This window comes from Dicentrarchus labrax, unplaced genomic scaffold (genome assembly GCF_905237075.1).
Source record: "Dicentrarchus labrax unplaced genomic scaffold, dlabrax2021, whole genome shotgun sequence".
NCBI lineage: Eukaryota > Metazoa > Chordata > Actinopteri > Moronidae > Dicentrarchus > Dicentrarchus labrax.
Genome location: NW_026136712.1, coordinates 16502850 through 16524431, shown reverse-complemented (window position 1 = coordinate 16524431; position 21582 = coordinate 16502850). Strand labels below are relative to the sequence as shown.

Here is a 21582-nt window from a genome sequence, read left to right as displayed (position 1 = left end):
ATATAGTTCACTGGCAGAAACATAATATAAAGTAACAAAAAAGGTCTTTATGCAGCCTTATATGGTTATTAGGATGTCAGAACTATTTGCTAATTTAAAAAAAGGCATAAAATGGAGAAAAAATGTTTATCAGTTGTGACCGACAGGACAGATGTTTGCGCGGACCATTTGTCTCAAATTAAAATGACATAGTCGAAAACACCCGGAATGGCGTCTTGCTTTCAAAATAAAAGCAAAAACATCTAAAAGGCACGCCTAAAGTGATACGACATAGCCTACCAAAATAAAATACTACGAAAAAGCATCATTACTATGTGACTGACCGACTGGAACCTCGCTAAATCGTCAATGTCATCAAAACATCTGCAATATGTTCGGACATCGCGGTTTATTCTGAAAGTTGTCGAGCGGAAGTAGGCGCGTTTACGTAATCCACACAGCTTGACAGATAAAGCTAACCCCCCTTCCTCCTCCTCCTCCTCCCCTCGGGACAGCTCCTTAAATGAGTTTAAACAGCCATTACCTCCTCTGTTACAGGTGTACATGTCAATCATTATAATGTTATGACCACCGTTATAAGCTAGACGTAAAAGGTTGTCAGAGTAGTCCGGCTCTAACCGTCCATTACTGTCGTCAAGGTACCGGCGTTAGCTTCACGTCTTATCATGTGGGTGTTCGGTTACGGGTCTCTCATATGGAAGGTGGATTTTCCTTATGAGGAAAAAAGAGTTGGCTTCATAAAAGGCTTCAGCCGTCGGTTTTGGCAGGGTAGCACCGACCACCGTGGTGTACCGGGGAAGGTGAGTTATACTTGAGGGAATATTTGTCGCTGTGACCGAACTATAGCTAGCATAATGCCTGATAACAGACACATTAACTGATGCAATGTTGCCATACAGAGTTTGATTGTCTGTGGGGGCTTTTTGTTGTATGGTCAGGTGAGTCAAAAACAGGGGTTAAGCAGGGCATGAGAGAAGAGCTCCTCTAATGTTAATGGTGTAAGTTCATATATGGTGTCTGGTTATAATAGGTGAAGTATAACAGTGCTACTAACTATCATAGAGAGTTGGGTACAAAAGGTTCCTGTAGAAAAGAGAAGTTTAAGGAGGTTGCCATTCAGATCCACAAGCCATTATCCACCTTTTTAAACAGAGTTAGACTTCATGTAGCAGCTCATTGTGTTGTAAGTATTTTATTTAACTTTTAATAGGGGAATTATTGGCAATATATGCTGCAGCTAAATAAATCCATACTCTGTTTTGTTGACATTTGTACAGTATCCCTCTACAGTTTTTAATTATAAGACTTCTAAACTGTACATAATCCTACTTGGTAGCTTTACTGTATGAGTTTTTCATTGCTTATTCAATGTCCTTGTACCTCCGTCTGTGTTGTTTACAGCCTGGCCGGGTTGTGACACTGGTGGAGGATCCTGAGGTAAGACACACCCCATCCTAAACTTAATAACAATTATAATATTAATCAAAACCTGGTTTACAAAGTGCTTTAAACGGTGAAACAACAGAAATCAAATACTAATAACCATAGCAACACCAGTAACAATTTAAAGAATAAACAATTTTAAAACATAACAATAAATAAAAATTGAAGATAAAACAATAAAAAACAATAAAACCACAGTAAATAAAAGGTTAGCTGGAAGGATGACACCATACATTACTTACATATATCACTAATGATTAAGTTAATTGTCTATTACGTTGTCAGTTATGTTCTTGATCAATTATTTTGTCTATGAAATGTCAGAAAATAGGGAAATATACTTTCCCAGACCCCAAGGATGTCTTGTTTTGTCCCACCAAAACCCAGCACGGTCAGCGTACAATAAATACTTACATAGGGAAAAGCTGGGACCTGAAAATGTTTTGTATTTTTGTTTGATAAATTACCTTTTATTATCAAAATTGTTATTGAGTATTTTTTTTCTGTCAACTAAGCGATTCAACTATCCAGTTCAGCAGAATGGTTGTAGTTTTGTTATGGAAAACGATTAAATGCTCATCAGATTAATAGATGATTCATTTACTATCACGTAGTCAACTATTTTTTGCCGCTCTCCTTTGTAATATGTCAAATAAATGTACAGTATGCAGAAAGAACAACGTTTCAACAAACAATCAGGTGTGTTAAAATAAGGTGTTTATTCACCCTTTTATTTGAACACCTACCTTATCATTATGATTTGTTATTGTTAGTTGGCGAGTGTCCTATTAAAAATGATATAAATCTTTAAGGTTTTAATTAAATTTGACATAGTGGCTGTAAATGTGATGTTTTTATTAGAGGACAGATTGTGTTAGGTGAGAAAAGCAAACAAAATCACATTTTATTTATACAGTAACAATAGATTATCAGCACCTGAGGGTCATAATTCACCCCCTTGTTATTAAATTAATTTGTGTAATTAAGAGGCAGACAAAATTTCAACGCAATAAAGTGAACAGCGAGATTTTGAAAATGAGATTCCACTTAATAGAACGCAGTTTTCAGGTTATATTTACTAACATCCTGTTTTTCCATATGGAAATCAGACACTGCTTTACTAAAGCATTAACAGTGCCAGAGGTGAAGAAATCCACTCTCATTTGGATTGTCACGGGGTTATGTATATTTTATTTAATGGCACACGTGCATGAAATGAGACACACGCTGAACAAGGCGAACAAGAGTGTGTACTGCTCAGGAGAGGAGATGGCATCTCACACAGCTGAAACAAAGGAGAGACGGTGTATTGTATTCTGACCTTGGATGAGAGATAATTTGCTACAGTTGTTGGGAAAGAGATAAAAGATACAGAGCATGTCTTATAATGTAGTGAGAACATGGAAAGCATCTACAAAACACGCATTTAGAGGTGACTCATAAGTATTACATAAATATGTGAAATAAACCATCTTTCTACAAGCGTCACAGTTTATTATCACAAACAGTGTATTAATACAAACAGTGATTGGGCTGTAACTAAAGATTATTTTAATTTAAAATGAATTGCTTGGTTATAAATTGTCACAGTGAAAAATGCGTCATCATGGATTCATATTGCTCAAGTTGACGTCCAACAGTCGGACATTTGAGGACGTCAAAAGCTGGAACCAGAGAATTTTAGCCTTTTTGCTTAGAAAAAAAGAAATGATCTAAAGGGGGTTTCCGCTAATAGAGAAAATAACATTTATTATGTTAATTATATGATTTACATGTACAATATACTCAATTTTGACAGTTGATTATTAATTTAGGTAATTTATTAAAGGTTCTGTGTGTAACATTTAGGTGGATCTGTTGACAGAGATGGAATATAATAGTCAGGTATGTTTTCATTAGAGTATAATCACCTGAATATAGGAATCTTGTTTTCTTAAGCTTAGAATGAGCCATTTTTATCACTGCGGGTCGCCTTCCATGGAGTCTGCCATGTTGAACCGCCATGTTTCTACAGTAGCCCAGAACGGACAAACCAATCACTGACTGTAGACAGGGCATCACGCAAAACAAGCAATTTGAAGACGTCACCTTGCGCTCTGGGAGCTACTGGTGGACATTTTTCATTATTTCTGACATTTTATAGAGAAAACAGCCCTATTTTACCTTAATATTGAACGTATGATTAGGCTTTAATTAATAGTATATGGAGGAAAAGTAAATGAGTATTAGTTTCAAGTAGGGCTGCAACTGATCATCCTTTTCATTATTGATTACTCTGTCAGATATTAGTGAAAGATATTCAGTTTACTCTCATAGAAGACACAAAAAAACAAATATTTACATTTGAGGAGCTGAAGCCAGAGAACTTCTGGAATTTTTGCTTTAAAAAAAGAATTAAATTGAAATGTATCATAATTAGTTTCTGATGAATTATCTATCGATCGCTACAGCTCAGGTTACAAGTTCAATAAAATTAAAGGAATTTTGTTTCCACACCTTTTTGTGTTGAGTTTGTCACTCTGCATAATTTCCTACAGATATTAAGCTACCTATTTACTTTCTGTCACTCTTTCTCTGCAGGGATGCGTTTGGGGTGTCGCCTACAAGCTGCCGACGGGCCGGGAGCAGGAAGTGAAGAGTTACCTCGACTACAGAGAAAAAGGTGGTTATCAGGTCATCACGGTGGCCTTTCACCCCCGTCCACCACTCACTCCGCCGCCCAACCAGGCGCTGTTGTACATTGGCTCTCAGGACAATCCAGACTACCTCGGCCCCGCCCCTCTTGAGGAGATAGCCAACCAGATCGTCAGCTCTACCGGTCCAAGCGGGCAAAATACGGAGTACCTCTTTCAGCTGGCTGATGCTGTGAGGACAATTCTGCCTGAGGACTCAGACGCACACTTGTTTTCTCTAGAAACTTTAGTGAGGGAAAGACTACCGAAAGGGCCGAAACACTCACACACTCAAACAGGTTGATTGTGATTAGATAACTAATAAGACTTGATCAATGATATATAGCAGGTTGGATATCTGTCAAATGATCTCAGGGTTCAAGGTACACGTAGGGCCAATAAGGATATTTGTCGGGTATGGAAAATACGTTGACGAGGTCTGTTTGTATCCGTTAGTGTCACACTGCAAAGATATAAGAAGAAAATGTTACATTACACAGCAATTAATAATACAATAATAATGTATCGAAAGCTGCTTCAAAATAGTACAAATGACAAATACATAAAGGTATTGTATCTAAACTACATGTTGAGTGATTGCAAATTATGCTTTGGATAAACGTAGATTTAATCCCTTCCTCCCACATTTAAACACACTAAGGCCGAATGTTTTAACGAATAAATACTGTATATTCACAGATACATGTGTTGTGAGAGTAGTTCACTCATACATTTTAGTAAGTATGAGTGAACTACTCTCACAACAGAAGTGCAATGTAGGGCCCACGCAAACATTTCCAGTAGGGTAATTTTGTTAAAAAAAATTGGAACCCAGAGCAAATGTAACAGTTTAACACTCAAAAAATGTTTCAAATCTGCCTCACCCGGACTGTGATTGTGTGGTTTGATCACAAATGTTTAACAATGTGATTGCTGGCAACAATAGCAAACAACCCTATAACTATGTTGCCAAATCTAGATTGGTGCATGGAAGTATTTTGCATCTCTTTTTTTTTTTTACACCAATGAGAAGAGTGCAGAGAATCACAACTTGGACAAAAAAAAAAAGAGAAATAACCAAAACTCGTATCAACTTTGAAAAAAAAGTTGTGTGTTCATGAGTTTGTTGCTCAACACAAAGCCCTGACTGAGAAAACCTTGGCTTACAAACTTTAAAATATGTCATTTGGATGGGTCTGATTCATCCTTCTCACCTTTTTCAGCCAGCAGTCAGTTCACAATTTGGTCCAGACAGAGATATCTCAACAACTACTGCATCGATTTCCATGAAATTTGGTACAGACATCCGCCCCAGAGCATGAATCCTTCTGACTACAGTGAAATAACACTACTGTACATCTACTGAATAGGCTCAAAAATCCCTTTTGTAATTCCTTAACATTAGCTCGAAGCACCATCATCAAAGTCTTACGGTTAATGACATTTCCATCAGCCTCAACTGTACTTTATGGTAAGCACTAATAAGCAAATGCTAGCATGCTAACACGCAAGATTGTGAACAAGGTAAACATTCTACCTGCTAAATATCAGCATGTTAGCATTTTGCTCAAAGCAACGCTGTGCCGAAGTGCAGACCCACAGAGTCGCTAGCATGACTGTAGACTCTTAGTCTTGTTCTTATCTTACTCTGGTTAACACTACATCTCCATGTAATGTAGTAGATCGCTTTTTAAATATAAGATTACCATTTCATTCAAATAATTGAGTCTCCATACTGATTTTATTGGACTAACCTAGATGATTCAAATGGTTTAAAAAAGGAGGACACGGTTTGCCAGATAAGTTATGACACTGTTTTTAGTCTCTAAAAGAAAACCTGAATATTAGGTTTATGGGCATCATTAGTCATGCCCAAAAACCTATTTTAGAAGACATTATCTTAACTCTTTCTAAAGTTGATTGTCTAACCAGATAGTTCTGCTTTGGTAAATGCCCTCCATCTCTCTTCCTGATATTCCAGACTGTACATACAGTTTCTCATTCTGCCAACATACGTATCAGCACAGTGAGCATATCCAAGTCAACAGCAGTGCATCAGAAAAGAATCAACACGCAGAATAAAAATGGTGACAGATGTATCTGTGATCCTGTCTTTCTTAAACATACACTGTATGTTTACACTGAATGTTTTTCTGTAGCAGCATCTGTACAGCACAACGCACAAAAACTATCCGTGCAGAAACAAACATCTGATCTATATTTTATCTCCGTCTCTGTGCTGAACATAATCTTCTGTCGAGAGCTATGTGATGTGGATGTATGCAGATAAAACTGTAGGTATTTCACGTGATGGGTCAACCCTGGCAAACATACAGCACGCCACACTCTTCCTCTCTAAAATAAAACACATCTCTCTTTACAAATGAGTGAATTTATTGAACAGGAAACAACAGTAAGTTCTCAGTGTTGAGCTACTGTAGTGGGTTGTATATGAATAAGATAAAATATTACAGCATGTTATACATTTTATTACTTATTATATGTGTATATCATCTTATACGTGTATATACATTTATATTAATTACATAATTTATATCAATATTCAGTATTATGTATTATACAGTATTAGAAACATCACATAGCATGATATTATAACTTTAGAAATAAGATTAGAGTTTGTAGTATTTTGTAATGTTAATGTCATTTTTAAATATTCTACATATATATATATATATCACAATATGTTTTTCTTATATTTAGTAAATAAATGGACAGTTCCATCTTTTTACGTATTATTTAAAAATCTTTTGAAAGTACGTAGACTGAAACACTGTAATGACAAATAGTTATCTGAAAAAATACAGAGGTTTCTGGCAGATGTGTGTAAAATCAGTAGTTGAATGTATTCTATAATAACCACAAAAGAATACACCTAAAGGGTGGTTATCTCTAAAGTAAAGTGGCCACCTTTGGGGCTGTTTAGCTGCTTGGCGAGACAAAATAAACACACCAAGTAAGTTAAATATTTGAAACTTTTTTTCCAAGAACTGCTTTTGTGCCGAGTTTACTAAAGGCCAACATTGGCACGTGAGTTTCCAGAGGCAGGGCTCTCAGCCACCCAACATCATACACTATTTTAACAGGCTGCACAGAGGACCGGTGTTCCCAACAGTGCTAAAAGGTGTAATTATTTTCTATGGGACTGGTCAGTCAGTCTGCAAATGACCTGGCAAGGCAGCTGGCCGTCTAGGCGTAGTAACAGGGCGACACCAGGAGGTCTGTGAGCACAAGCAGCTGGTCATCAGTGAAGCACTGACGATGCTCCTGCCAGTTATCGTGGTGAGTTCGCCTGAACTCCGACAGGGTCTTCTTCACAGTCATCTTGGGACAAAAACACACAATCATCATTACTGACACCACGGAAAAATACAAATGATCATGAATGAATGACATACATCTACGTACAGCTTGCACAGGCTTACAAGACACAAAAAAGCTGAGATCCAGAATGCAACACACATTTTAAAACATTACAAATAAAGTGGTGGAATGCCATTAAGTACATTTATTAAATATCATACTTGTACTTTACTATTACTACTATATGCCACCTTAGACTGCACTACATAGAGTCAAATACTGTACTTTTTACACTCCACTACATTTATTTATTTTAAAACTGTAATTAGTAGTCAATTTGGATATTAAGATCAACTTAACATCCATTTAAACAAAGTGTGTTGCATTGTTGCCGAACCTATATATATTAAAGTAGATTAAATCAGCTCAACCTTTACTAACTACAACAGTGAAATGCCACTTATTGCCACATATTTAAACATCAGTAATAGTGATCCAATAATATATACAGCATTCTCAGAGGGGGAATTGTTTTCTGTGCAATTGGTATTTTTTTTACTTTTAATACTATATATATATATATATATATATATATATATATATATATATATATATACACACACACACAGCTTTTAATGACTTTGACTCATAACAACCTTGTATCATTTCTACCTTTACTTAACTAACAGATCTGATTATTTCTTACACCCAAAATGTCAGTAAGGTGCAAAAAAGGTCTAAAAAGAAACTAATTTGAATAATTTTCACTGACACATTTCAAATGACACATTTACTATGCAGTACTCAGAGAAAATATGAATTAAATAGCCCCATCTTGCCTTCTTATCCAGGCTTGTGAGACAAAGCAAGCAAATTTAAACACATCACAGTCTAACAGCCATTCCAATTTTTGACCATCTGCACACCAGAATATTTCAGGGTTTTGGTTGAGTCATAAATAAACTTTGAGTTCTTAAATGATCAGTGTATGTACTGTACCGAATTGAAAAAAAAATCACAGTGTTGCACCAGAGCAACTAAAGATCTGTGGCTTCTAGATAAGCCAGATGTAACAAAAGATTCAGGACCAAACTTTTGTTAAGAACGTGTATAAATACTTATTTTTGGCTTTGACAAGATATTTTCAACAAATTTTTATTCAAAACTTGATTAAAAGCTTAATTTGAAGGGTGTTAAGATTATATCACAAATTATTCCTATATATTTACAGCATATCAGCCCCCTCAGAGATTAAGTGGAGCTCATTTACAGATGGAGAACTATAATGTTCCATCGTGGGAGTGTAACGTGTATTTCAGAGGATGTTAAAGTGGTGTGTTTGTGTCTCAAAATTAGGACATTTCCATTCAATTCTGCAGTGAACTGTTGCAATAAAGAGGATGTTGATAGTTCTTTTTGTTGCTTCATTTGTTTTGAGGAGCAAAGAAAGTTAAGAGCTGATAACAGCCTTTTTGGTAACAGCCACTATCTGTTCTTCCAATGAGAGCTACCCTGAAGTTTAACAGTGCAACTAGAAAGTGGCTGAATATAACTTGCAAAGCAAATAGTTCCTTTTTTCTAGGTGGTAAAACAAAGCCATTTGCTGATCTGGATCCAACAGCAGCTGATAATCTTTGCATGAACAGTCTCATTTGTTTACATGAATTAAAAACTGATGAGGTAATAATAAGTTATTGATGTTAAAATGCCACATATAATAATTTAAATACGCAACGCAGAAATTATTTAAAGTGAAACAAGTTTGGAGTGAAAAGTTAGTGTGGTTCAACAAGGACACAAAAACAAGAATTAAACTGATGATTGCTATAACCAAGGATGTATTCATGACTTAAACATAAAGTACATTCATTTCACATTATGGCCTTCAAACAAAATGATTAGATTTTAGGGAAGGAAGAAGGTGTGTCTAGCCAGACATCCACAACTGATTTTGACTACAGATGAGTCTGCCTGAAGAAACCAAGATATTATATCCCTTATTATTCTGCACAAAATATCCTACTTCTACTATTTCATATACAATTTGTGCATTATTTTCAGTAGCTTTTGTGACATATATTGACAAATGTATATTTTAACTGTATTGCATTGTATTTTCTTTCTCATCTCTTTCACTTTGCAACAGGAGAAGCACTAAATTATCATCATCATTGGCTCCCCATCACTGTAATGTATTATTCACACTCTGCACTACAGATTACATTGTATGTCTTCTTCATGCCTGAGGAAAGGCCAAAGACACAATTTTCTCCTCAATTGGACAATGAAATTGTATTCTTTCAGCTCACAATGTGTTGAGCTAGATGTTTGTATATGAGTGTGTGAGAGTGTGTACTAATGTGTGCGTGTATGTGTGTACCTCTATAGGCTGTGGGTCGTTGAGATGGTCACTCAGGTCCATCAGTATCTGAGGCATCCAGTCTTGAACATCGTAGGGGCTCGACAGGATGCACGCACTGAGGCCGAGCACTCCAGCATGGCGCCGCACCAAGTCTGCACACACAAACAGACACACACACACACACACACACACACACACACACACACACACACACACACACACACACACACACACACACACACACAAATGGAGAGTTAAAATGGGCCGTAGAATTTCAAGGTTCACAATTCCCCTGGGATAAGAAAGGGTAATAGGGCAAGTATTACTGTGATTGCCTCACTGTGTGATTGTGACGTGCACATAAATGTGTGTGTGTGTACCTGTGGAGGCCAGCTCTCCTCTGGCCTTGGGGAGGAGAGTCTGACTCAGCGTCTGGAGCTGTGTCTGCAGACTGGAGTCCAGGGGGAAGAACTGGCACTGCAGTAAACCACTGAGGGTGGTGCCTGCCATGTCCCTCACCTACAGGGAGAAGGAGGAAGGGGGGTGGGGATAGAGGGAGGGACAGCAAGGAGAGAGAAAGATTTTTAAAAGAAAAAGAAAAAAGAGAGACCCGTGAAGATCAGAAGCGACAAATAAAGGATGCAGCGGAGAGCACGAGGCAGTTTTAGGGCGAGAAACGCATACACAATTTATTAAAAGAGGCGAGTGCAAGGAGATCCGGGAAAAAGCGAGGCACACAGGACAGAAATGAGCAGAGGAGGAGGAGGAGGAGAGGAAGAACGGGGAGGAGGCATAGATGCTGAGTTGAGCTGAGGCAAAATTCACTTGCAGAACATCACTGCTTTCCTGCATCACTTTGCATAAATTATGAATAAGCACTGAGTGACGGTTGATGCATTGAAATAGACGATGATACAAACACAACACATCCACCAGCTGTACACTTACACAGTTTACACAATATTAAGAGAAGCAACTGTTTTTGTGAGTTAGAAAACCAGGGTGAAGCCCTTTGCTCATTGATTTTCACCTGCACATCCAGATCAATGGAAAGAGACAGGCTAAAGAAGGTTTTAAAAGCCCAGAGACCACTGAGACATGGATTGTACAAAAAAAATGACGTAACTCAATATTAGCAGAGACTGTGCACCAGTAGTAAAGTTGATTATATTGCACTCAATAAATAGACATGAATAATTAATTAACATAGCAGCTAGCAGCAGTTAGTCAAGATTAACAGTCAAAACAAATATGCCCTTCTAAATTATATTTTGGGTTTATGATGTTATTTTTAGAGCACTAAAATTACAACCAGCTACAAAGCAGTGCAAGACAGCCATTGTCCTCGACCAACATCCCTCTAACCACAGAAGAAGAGAAAGGCACCAAAATAGGAAAATAAATTAAGAGCTGAGCAGCGAGGTAGAGGGTTATTTTTAAGCAATAACCGTGAACAGAAAATAGGGATTAAGATTTAGTGAGAACAGACTTGGGGACAATAAGTGGCCATTTATAATCGTGTGACAATTATACCTTACAGAGGGGCAATGACTGTATTAAAGCAGTGTTTGCCGCCTTTTTTTGCATACATTACCTCAAGCTGTTCATCAAGCAGCAGCTGCATCACCAGCTTTCGGATGCGGAACACCTCGGCAGGCACGCTGAGCAGGGTAAACAAGTTGTAGAAAACCATGATCTGGAGGTAGGTCAGTACTGAGAAGCGTGCATGCCACGACCTACTGCTTGCCATCTAGAGCAAAATGGGAGAGAATAAGGGAGTGAGAGAGAGAGAGAGAGATATGGGTGGGGTTAGTACAGAGGCCCAAAAGATAATGTTTTTATGTATCTCATGCAAACAAAATATAATGTTGTGTACACAAGATTCATACGTTGTGTGCACAAGTGATTATCAGTTCATATGCTTCTCTACTGGTTTTTCTGTAGCCTACAGACCATGAATTTCAGTCCAAAATATCACAGCCAACCAATAAATAGTTGTTGAGATATTTCCGTCTGGACCAAAGCGGCGGATCAACATTAGCATCTATGGAGCCAAGCTGCTAAGAGGCTAAAAACATGGGACCGTTCCTCAACAGGAATCTTTTGCAGGATATTTTAATGGTCGACAGGTTGATCAGTTTACAGCACATGATGTGGGGAAGATGCATGATGGATGTATGGATGGATGTGACAAGGAAAAAAAAAAAAGTAAAGATTCATATTAGCTAAACTGTATGAGATCCCAAGTGCTCTAGCACACAGATGGCAATGACTTCACAGAAGACAGGATTTCTCAAAAGCACCAAATTAATCTCCATGTGTGTATTAATGAGGGGATTGATGGCTTCTCACAGAAAATCATTTGGCTGACTGCCTACCAAACAAGCAGTCACCACAAAGTTACCGGGGGCTATGGAAGCATTAGAAGTGCTACTGTAGGCAGCTGTCCCAAACATGTGCACACTTTTAAAAGAATAGTTTTTGGGAAATACACTTATTCACTTTCTTGCTGAGAGTTAAATGGGAAGGTTGGTAGCTCATATCTGTACGACGCTAAATATGAAGCTACAGAAAAGCTACGGTATTCACCACCTTAAGGTCATACCTCTATATATATATACATATATATGTTTTGTGTGGGGGCTTTTATGCCTTTATATTGATAGGACCGTTGAAGATAGACTAGATAGAAAAGGGGGGATGACACATTGCAAAGGGCTGTAGGCTGGAATCGAACCTGCATCACTGCGGCAAGGACTCAGCCTACATGGGGCACGTGCTCTACCAAGTGAGCTACCATGCGCCCCAAAGTTCCTACCTTTTTATAACCTCAGAACCACAGACATATCTATGCACAGAAGTCAGCTGATTTCCTCTGCTTCCAGTCTTGATGCTAAGCTAAGCTAACCCCCTGCTTGCAGAATCAGTAACATAATTATTATTAATATCTGCTGGCTTACTCGATACTTAGCACACAGTTACAGTACAAAAGTGGTATCGATTCTCTCATCTAACTCTCGGTGAGAAAGCAAGTATTTCCCAGAATGTCAGCCTATTACTTTTGCACACAACATGATATCTTGTTCCCACAAGATAAAATATTAAGGCTTGGGTGTCAAGGTGCAACCAAAAAATGTTGTTGCAATGCTTTTTCATCCCGTCTTCCATCAAATATGAAACTGTAGACAGGAGTGGTTAGATATTCTGAGAGCACTGGAGACATTCCTCAACAGGGGTGCCACTCACGTACACAAATCACAGCAGAAATACTGTAAGCATCACAAAGTAAGCAAATTAAAATAGCACAGGTTGTTTTTAGTCCAACAACACCTTGGGCAGCATAGGCTCTGCACACTGGCAGCATGCAGGTGGGGCAGTGTGTGTTTGAGTGTGTGCATATTACCTCTTCCAGCGCTGCCAGAACCAGAGGGATGTGCTCAGGATACAGCAGGCCCTGGGACATGAGAGAGAGACACGTGCGCGCATCCTGCTTCATCTCATCATAGCTCTCATCAATCTCCACTGGGGCAATCTGCAGGGAGAGAGAAACACAGAGAGAGAGATGGAGAGAGGTAGGAAGACACAGAGCAACACACCATTTTGAGTAAATGAAGAGAGAAATTGAGTTTAATGGGCAAGTAAGATTGAGTGGGTAATAATGCTGCGCAGGGACCTGTGTGTGCGTGTGTGTATATGTGCGTGTGTTGTTACCTTGAAGAGTAGAGGCAGGAGCTGTAGTTGCTGCTGAACGGGAGTGGTGAAAGTCCGCCCTGCGCTCGCCATCAACCATTTCAACACTGCAAATGGCACAAACACACACACACAGACACACACTCAGAGGAGATTTTGGGTTGCTGCCAAATAATAAAAACAACAGACTTGGCGCTGTGACCTTACTGCATTGCTCTGCTAATAAAACACAATCTATCATGATTCAGTATCTAATGATTTGGATAATTTTATAACCAGATATTTATCTGAATAATGGATATTAGAGCAGTAACAGAAACTGAAAGAGCAACAATGCACAAATGTTACGACAAGACATGAGATTTAAATTCAGTATCGGTAAACAGGTACGCCACCGCGCCAAAAAGAAGCAGGTGCTGATAAACTCCAAATAAGACATATTGATCTATTTCTAATGAAATATCTGCTCCCCCCAAACTATAAAGAATTTTATTTTCAAACAATTTTCCATCCTTTAGAAAAATACCTACATCTTGACCTCGGGTGGCAAAATGAAAGAGCTTTTTATTTTCCTTAGTGAAGGTGCAAACACTGTTTCAAAGCCTTCAACCCACTGCCAGGAAAACAAATCTGGTGGGAAAATATTTAATACTTAAGTTAAAAGTAGTTTTTTTAGTCCCAGTAGGTTACTAAAACCACTACACTGTATTCTCAGTGGTAACTACAGTACTTCTAGTGGTATTCAGTTGCAATTTTATGTGCCCATGTTTTAAAATATCCATGTCTGGGATTTCTGCTGCCACCTGTTACTGGAAACAGATGCTGTTGAATTTTGTGAATATCATTTTCACCTCAACTGTATTTGGGTGGAGGTAGAAATGTCAGTGGCAGACACCTGAGCAAATACATTTGAATAACTGAATACAGTTAATGGTAAGTGAGATTTAAAAAAAAAATCTGTTTTTGTAATTTGTAAATGACCCCTTAATTGAATCTGTAAAATAGAAAGAACACCAAAGTAAATTTCCTTTATTTAACTGCTTTGGACACTAGCCTGTAACTAAGAACAAAATCAATAATAAATTATTGTACAAATTATTGCACTACATGGCTTGTACAAATGTTAATATTAGAGACACCCTCCCAAATATTGAGACAGACTCCTTTCCGTAACTTTTTTTGAAAGGCTTGAACACACACCCTTGAAATTTCCCTTCATCTACACCGTGCTACCGTTTAAAGTGGATTTAAAAGGTGAAATCAATAAGGGATCACAGCTTTTAGTTTGTTTCATCTGGCTTCAGTATACCAGTCTATTTCATCAAGAGAACAAGCTGTCCTGGTGTGTGTATATATATATTTTCCCACAGCCACTGTCTATCCCTGGCCCACACTATGTCCATCCACCACACAGTTTACATGCTTGCATCCACATTCTGACCCGTCTTGAGCAGTTTGACAGCCTGGGTGCGCTCGTCCGTCTCCTGGGTGTTCTCCTCGTGGACGTGGTTGTGGATCTCCGGCTCGGACGTGAGGGGCTTGAGCCGCTCTAGGACCCGGGGGACAAACTCCGCCACGTGGGGGGAGGAGGTGGGCCGGGTGTTGGGCAGAGCCACGTCTATCATGAAGATATAGGTCAAGACACTGGAGAGAGAGGGGGACAGAGGGGGTAAGGGAGCAGAGGCAGATAGAGGATAGAGGGGAAACAGAGAGGGAAAAGAGTCACAAATGCAGAAGAGGAGCAGTTGACACAGACAGGAAGGCAAAGAGGCTTTGAGAATTAGAGAATTGAACAGCCCAAACAGTGCACACAAACTAATTAGATTAACCTATTTAACCATGATTATATAATCCTGAAGAGATAACACCAAGTTAATTTGGTACCTTCCAATGCGCTCCCTGACATTCTTATACACATGGGTGAGTTTGGGCTCCAGGTAAGCCAGAAGCCTGTGCAGCAGTTCCGAAACTCTCCACTGCTGCTGGGCCAGACCTCCCTGAAGCACATACAGCAAACTGACAGAGACAAAGAGAGAGGGGGATTGAGGGATAGGGGGTCGTTGCGTTATTGCGGCACGTCAGCTCAGCATACGTCAGCTCAGGTTACTACTGCAGCCTGAAATCGGAAACCACTGAGATGACATAAACACGTACTCATAAACACATGCATTCATGCACGTGGGCAGAGACACATGCACGTACCTGGCATCCCTGAACGAGCCGCCCTCTCCACTGAGTGGGCTTTCCATCAGCAGCTCGAACAGCCAGTGGAGTTTCCTGGGGTCCCTGCCCTCCTATTGGACAGCAGCAAGTAGAAAATAGGGGTTATTTTTGGAACTATTATTTCAGATAGCATAGCATTCATCCACGGAGGTACTGTGTGCAGATAGTCCCATTCTTTTACTTCCAATGGAAACAGAGAAAATAGTCCCTGATTCAAAACTCTACACCAAAACTAAACAAAATCTACATGTTTTTATTTTTATTTTTAACATTTTGTGTACAGTATGTTTAAGGCAGGAGAAAATCAGTCTTAACTGATTTTAACCAAATTTCCTCATCAATCCAAATGTTGTTTCCTGCTGCAACAAGATGCAGACAACTTGTTTACAGTTTCAGAAAATCCTCAAACTAACACATTTAAGCATGGTGCTTTGAGCTAAATGCTAACATGCTCACAGTGACAATACTAAGATGCTGAGGTTTAACAGGTTTTTACCTATTGTTCCATGCTAACATTTGGTAATTAGCACTAAACAGTTTCACTTATGGGGAACATGTAATTTGATGGCGATCCATCCGACAGTGGTCCAGACATTTCATTCAAAACTACAAATGTCAGCCTCATGATGACGCTAAAAGAAAGGTCAGGAGATCACTAAAGTCAGTAGGATTTATTGTCTGGGAACGTTGAATATATAGTACAACATTTCATGGCAATCAGTTGAAAAGTTGTTGAGGCGTGTGTGGAGTGGTGGACAGATAGTAAAGTAAACAATGTTTGTGCTTTTCAAAATCCAATTTTCACCTGAATGTTTGCTTTATTGATTTAAAAAAAAAAAAATCTGATCTTCAAAATATTTTAATAAAGAAAATGTAGAGAAATTTTCAATTTTCTTTAATGAGCACTAAGCCACGTTGCGTGTGGTGTATTTGTATGCATGTGAGCAACTCACGCAGGCAGTAGCGATGCAGGTGCCCCAGTCTGTGTAGGTTTCCACTGTGATGTTGGTTAATGCTGTCCTGATCAAAGGGCACAAAAGCTTCCATAGCCTGTCCACCTGAGCGCACACACACACAATAATAAAAGTTTTTATTAATATTGACTTTTCTTATCAAAAAGTAGTGCAGCGTGTATTATTTGTCGCTCTGTGTGTGTGTGTGTGTGTGTGTGTGTCTCAGTACCTTGCTGAAACTCCAGAGTTTGCTGCCTCTGATTAGTCCTGCAGTAATCTCACACACACAGCGCTGGGAGCTCTCATGGGGGTCGCTGGCGAGCTGCTCTAGGTGAGGCCATAGTAACGGCAGGAACACGTCACCATAGTTACAAAACAGCCCCTGTCAATCAAACGTGAGCATGAAGGTTTGTTCACTCTGGGGGAACCAAGACTCTTTTTTAAACCAAAGAAAGACAGATTACAGTCATTCACTTGACGCAAGTAAACTGTCAGCTATGTGACGGACAACAATGAATCACAGCAGTTGATGACACAAACTCCAGCTCTACGTAGTTCAATTCAGCCTTGGCTTGCTGTGTCACTTCTTTGTAAAAGGTTTGTCATATCGATTGAGGCTGAGAGTTTAAATTGCACCTTGAAGAGACAGAACCGTCGGGGGTTGAAGCTGTCTTTTCCTTTCCGATCCTCCAGAGAGAGAAACCCTATGAGCTGGTCAATAAACTCTGGGTCCGAGAAATATTCAAAGATGATCTTTTCACCCTGAGAGACACAAAAACAAAACGCCACATAATAATAACAGTAATAGCGAAAAACATCTGTGAGAGATTTGATGTGTGGGGTACAGAATGAGCACACACCTCACTCATCTCTTCATACGTCAGGTCATCTTTTGGCTTTTCAGAAGCTGCATGGATCATCATTTCTCTGAGAGGAGCGGGAGACAAAGAAGAGACTGCTGTGATTTATAGATAACAACAAAAAATATGGATAGACACATACTGTCTTCAAATAAGCAGCAAAGATAAATGAATGATTAAAAAGTCAGTTAGTCAGCAAGCTGTCCGCACACCAAGACAGCCAGCCAGCCCCACACCTATACATCAATTCTTCTATCTAGGCCAGGCAGGAAGTCATTCAGTCAGCCTTATCTAGGCCAGGCCATGATAGGAAGTCAGTTCAACACCCTGCTAGTTATCCAGCCACCCAGATCAGTCATCTAGCAGTTAGTCGGACATGAAGTTAGCCACAAAGCCACAAAGGCAAGCATCAAGTCAACCAGGCAGTTAAGTCAATCAGCTATTTAGCTCCATTTAACCAAGCAGTTAATCAGCCTTCCGGTTTCTAAATCCACCACCTAAACACTCACCTTGGCCATGTGTAGTAGCCCCAGTGTGTTTTCTCCACATATAGTTGAGTATCCCACTGTTCCTCACTTAGAGGTAGATTGTTGCTGTCGTACTGAAGCCAGCGATTCCCCTCACGATCCCCACACACACCCTCTAGATCCTCTATGCCACCTAGACACCCATGCGAACACAATGCAAATAGTCATGACTACACACATATAAGCATATAAGCAGTTTTGATTTGCATTTGTGGGGGAGTGTGAGTTGCTCATGGTTTCTAGACAAAAAAAAAGAAGGAAAAAGAAACGATTTTCTAATTTCAGGCAATTTATCTTTTAATAGAAAGCAAATGTAGATTTATATGCTGCTCCTATTGCTTACTCAATGGGAAATCACCACAGAATTAGTCTGTACACCATGATGTATTATTTAATCAAAATTAGATGCTGAAATTGCAACTGATAATGTAGCAGTAGCTGGAATCAGGGAAGGCCTTACAAATAAACTTGCCGCATTTACCCACAAGACCTGAATACAAGAGGTGTGTATCGTATATGATTGTTATTGGGTTATTGTTTGTGTACTCATACTTACTGATATCTGATGGTTTCACAGCCACTTTCTTTCTTGGTCGTTTTAGCTGTTTCAGGACACCAGCCATTGCTGATATTGCCACCTGTGGTAGAGAAAGATTATACAGTAGTAAAGTAGAGCCGCACACAGAATGATAGTGGGCTGAAATATGCACTGTTCAGTCTGCTGCTGCTACTTTTCATGGTATTGTTCTTTTGATCAACTGCACACCTTGTATATGGCTGAATGACAATAACTTCAGGTTTTCAGAGTTGACTGGGCTGTTGATGGACACTATTATCCCACAATGCAATGCACAAAGGAAATAAAAAATGCAGGTGGTGGTGGCAGCACGAGGAAGATCTTAAAAAAATAAATCTTTAGAAAGACATTCTGCCTTCTCTTTGTTAAGTTTAATTGGAAGTGACAATCTGAGGTCACAGTTTGACTGACATCCAAGGGTGCACCGATTTCCTGTTAATTGAACGCAGTAAAGTGTGTTGACTTTTTGTGTGGCAACTGCAAAAAGAGTATACTATAAATATATAATGAAAATGTAAATCAGTTTTTATTTTCATTTCACAGTATATACAGCCATACATGAAACAGAATTTGTCCTCTGCATTTGACCTGTCCTATATACATGAGCAGCCGTAGGAGCCCAGGGAGCAGTTAGGGGTTAGGTGGCTTGCTCAAGGGCACCCCGGCAGTGCACAGGAGGTGGAACTGGCACGTCTCCAGCTGCCTGTCTACACTCCATACTGTGGTCCATGCTGGACTTGAACCGGTGCCCCTCCAGTTGTGAAGCCAAGTCTGTACAGACTGAGCTACTGCCGCCCGATATATAGTGTGTACTGTGGATGAAACTGGGACACCGCATCTGTGTTTAAGATGCAGAGACACAGAACTCCATGTATGAATCATTATATAATCTCAATGTTTGAAGATATTTTTAATATGTTTGCTTTAGTGCATCCAGGTGTAGAGGCTTGATGTGAACTGCGCATTTCACACTTTCAGCCACCCCATCTCCATCCTTATGACCCAGTGGAATGTCAGATACTTTACCATAAACTGTTTATGATTTATCCAAAACAAACAAACACAAACTGAACACACACACACACACATAGCAGACCTTGCGTATGCTGATGGAGTCATGTATGAGGCCTTGTGTGAAGAAGAGGACAGCATCGGGGGGAAGTGGGTGATCATCTCTAAGCTGGAGAGACAACAAGTCTGTGGCCATGTGCTCAAACTTCCAGGGGCTGAAACACAAGCACAGACACATGCAAACAAGTCAGACAAAAAAAGGAATTCTGTATTGCAAAGTGGCGTGTTTTCACTACACTTTTGCGGTGAGTCGGCAGCATAATTTCTATTTTCAACCGTAACTTTTTCGATTTGCAAGCCAACATCACTGTCTAGAGCATGGGTCACCAACCTTTTTGAAACTGAGAGCTACTTCATGGGTACTGAGTCATGCGAAGGGCTACCAGTTTGATACACTTCTGAAATAACACATTTGCTCAGTTTGCCTATTTTTATATATTATTATTATTGATTAATGATACTCATCTATGTGAAGACACTGATCATGTTAATGATTTCTCACAATAATTATCAACAATGACTTAACAAGGTGAGAAACATCATAATTGATAATATCAATATTAAATTTTCATTTTTAGAACAGGCCTGCGGGCGACTCATGTGGTCCTAGGGGTTGACCTGGTGCCCGTGGGCACCGTGTTGGTGACCCCTGGTCTAGAGGCTGCAGGAAGAGTGCATTTTAAATAAAGACTATATAACATACCTCGCATAGTGTATTCTGAAGATTTTTATAAACATTAACAAGTGCATATACATATAACACATTTACAAGAGGAAAGAAAACCTACAGGTCTCTGTCTTCAAGGCAGTCCAAGAGATCATTGACCAGCTTCTCATATTTCCTGTACAAAAGAAAAAGGAGTTGTTAGTCAGTGGTACAACTCCTACCACTACATGCACTAATGGTAACAATAGTAAATAATACATTCTGGTGCTCTAGCTCTTCTGTAACCTTGAGAAAAACTGGTATGGCATTAAAACTAAATGAATGAACAAATAATACCAACTCTTTATATTCTTACCTTGCAGCAACCACATTTTTGATCCGCTGACGCTGAAGACCCTCTTTCAGCTCCTCTACCGACGGTGGCTCTAAACAAGGTGTGGGATTTTCAGAATGTGCGATAAGATTGGCTACTTCTACACATCCTTCAGATACCTGTGGAAATGTAGCGGAATTAAACAAAGGGGAGTTATCATTAAAAAAACATCAGATGAAGGGTAGCATCATATTGACTGTCAACTAAACACGCTGCTCACAGTAAAATAGATCCCTATGGTGTCGTGCTGGCGATGGATCCTGTCAGTGATGTCGTCAAGCAGTCGACCGATGGAGGCCTCCTCCAGGGTCATGGTGGGCAACAGGCCACAGCGGACCAGAGCAAGCCACACCTCCCCGACGCAGTCCCAGTCCCTCGCACTGGGCAGAGAAATACCACCGTGCAATGCCAGCAGGCAGTACAGAGCCCCCTGAGCAACGGAAACACACACAGAATAACGACACATGACAGATTGTACTGTATACGGCAGTATGAACATCTGAAGCATAAAGCAAAGAGCTGGATGTATCACAGTCTGAGTCAGAGAAATCTGGCCTTTTGTCTGAATTTGAAGGACACAACCCATGTATCTTTGCAGCTCAAATAATCTGTAAAATGCTGGTTGACTGACGCATTTAGGATGCTTTCACTTGAACAAGACCAATTAAAATGCCACAGTAGGATGCGAATAATAGAAACCTAAAAATCAGGCATAAACTCCATTGTTTTTGTTAGAAGAATGAACATTAGTTAGTGGATATATAGAGTGTTACAGTTCACCATTAATAACAGTTGTCCATTTAATGTTGGGGGGGAACAACACAACATGCATTACAAACTCAT

The 21582-nt window shown here is 39.4% G+C and overlaps 2 protein-coding genes across 2 annotated transcripts in view; one reads left to right on the top strand and one right to left on the bottom strand.

Moving 5' to 3' along the window:
• The first annotated feature begins 446 nt into the window (after positions 1–446).
• Positions 447–6214, top strand: chac2 (ChaC, cation transport regulator homolog 2 (E. coli)). Its single transcript, XM_051418110.1, has 3 exons — positions 447–800; positions 1402–1437; positions 4024–6214. The coding sequence occupies exons 1-3, from the start codon at positions 666–668 to the stop codon at positions 4417–4419; spliced, it is 567 nt and encodes a 188-aa protein (XP_051274070.1). The 5' UTR covers positions 447–665; the 3' UTR covers positions 4420–6214.
• A 277-nt stretch (positions 6215–6491) lies between these two features.
• The window catches only part of LOC127373532 (proteasome activator complex subunit 4B-like), a 35834-nt gene continuing 20743 nt past the window's right edge, over positions 6492–21582 (bottom strand). The window contains exons 29-47 of the mRNA XM_051418109.1: positions 20960–21169; positions 20722–20858; positions 20488–20541; positions 19725–19854; positions 18608–18689; positions 18034–18184; positions 17525–17591; positions 17301–17426; positions 16894–17046; positions 16665–16769; positions 15691–15782; positions 15373–15504; positions 14930–15132; positions 13510–13595; positions 13202–13330; positions 11393–11548; positions 10179–10317; positions 9817–9950; positions 6492–7457 (exon numbers count right to left, since the gene is read on the bottom strand). Coding sequence (XP_051274069.1) covers positions 7323–7457; positions 9817–9950; positions 10179–10317; positions 11393–11548; positions 13202–13330; positions 13510–13595; positions 14930–15132; positions 15373–15504; positions 15691–15782; positions 16665–16769; positions 16894–17046; positions 17301–17426; positions 17525–17591; positions 18034–18184; positions 18608–18689; positions 19725–19854; positions 20488–20541; positions 20722–20858; positions 20960–21169 — 2421 coding nt within the window. The 3' untranslated portion in view covers positions 6492–7322. The remainder of the gene's footprint in view (positions 7458–9816; positions 9951–10178; positions 10318–11392; positions 11549–13201; positions 13331–13509; positions 13596–14929; positions 15133–15372; positions 15505–15690; positions 15783–16664; positions 16770–16893; positions 17047–17300; positions 17427–17524; positions 17592–18033; positions 18185–18607; positions 18690–19724; positions 19855–20487; positions 20542–20721; positions 20859–20959; positions 21170–21582) is intronic.

Coding starts and splice junctions, on each gene's coding strand:
- chac2 (XM_051418110.1), top strand. CDS start 666: ATGTGGGTGTTCGGTTACGGGTCTCTCATATGGAAGGTGGATTTTCCT. Junction 801..1,401: donor ACCGTGGTGTACCGGGGAAG/GTGAGTTATACT, acceptor TGTTGTTTACAG/CCTGGCCGGGTTGTGACACT. Junction 1,438..4,023: donor CACTGGTGGAGGATCCTGAG/GTAAGACACACC, acceptor CTTTCTCTGCAG/GGATGCGTTTGGGGTGTCGC.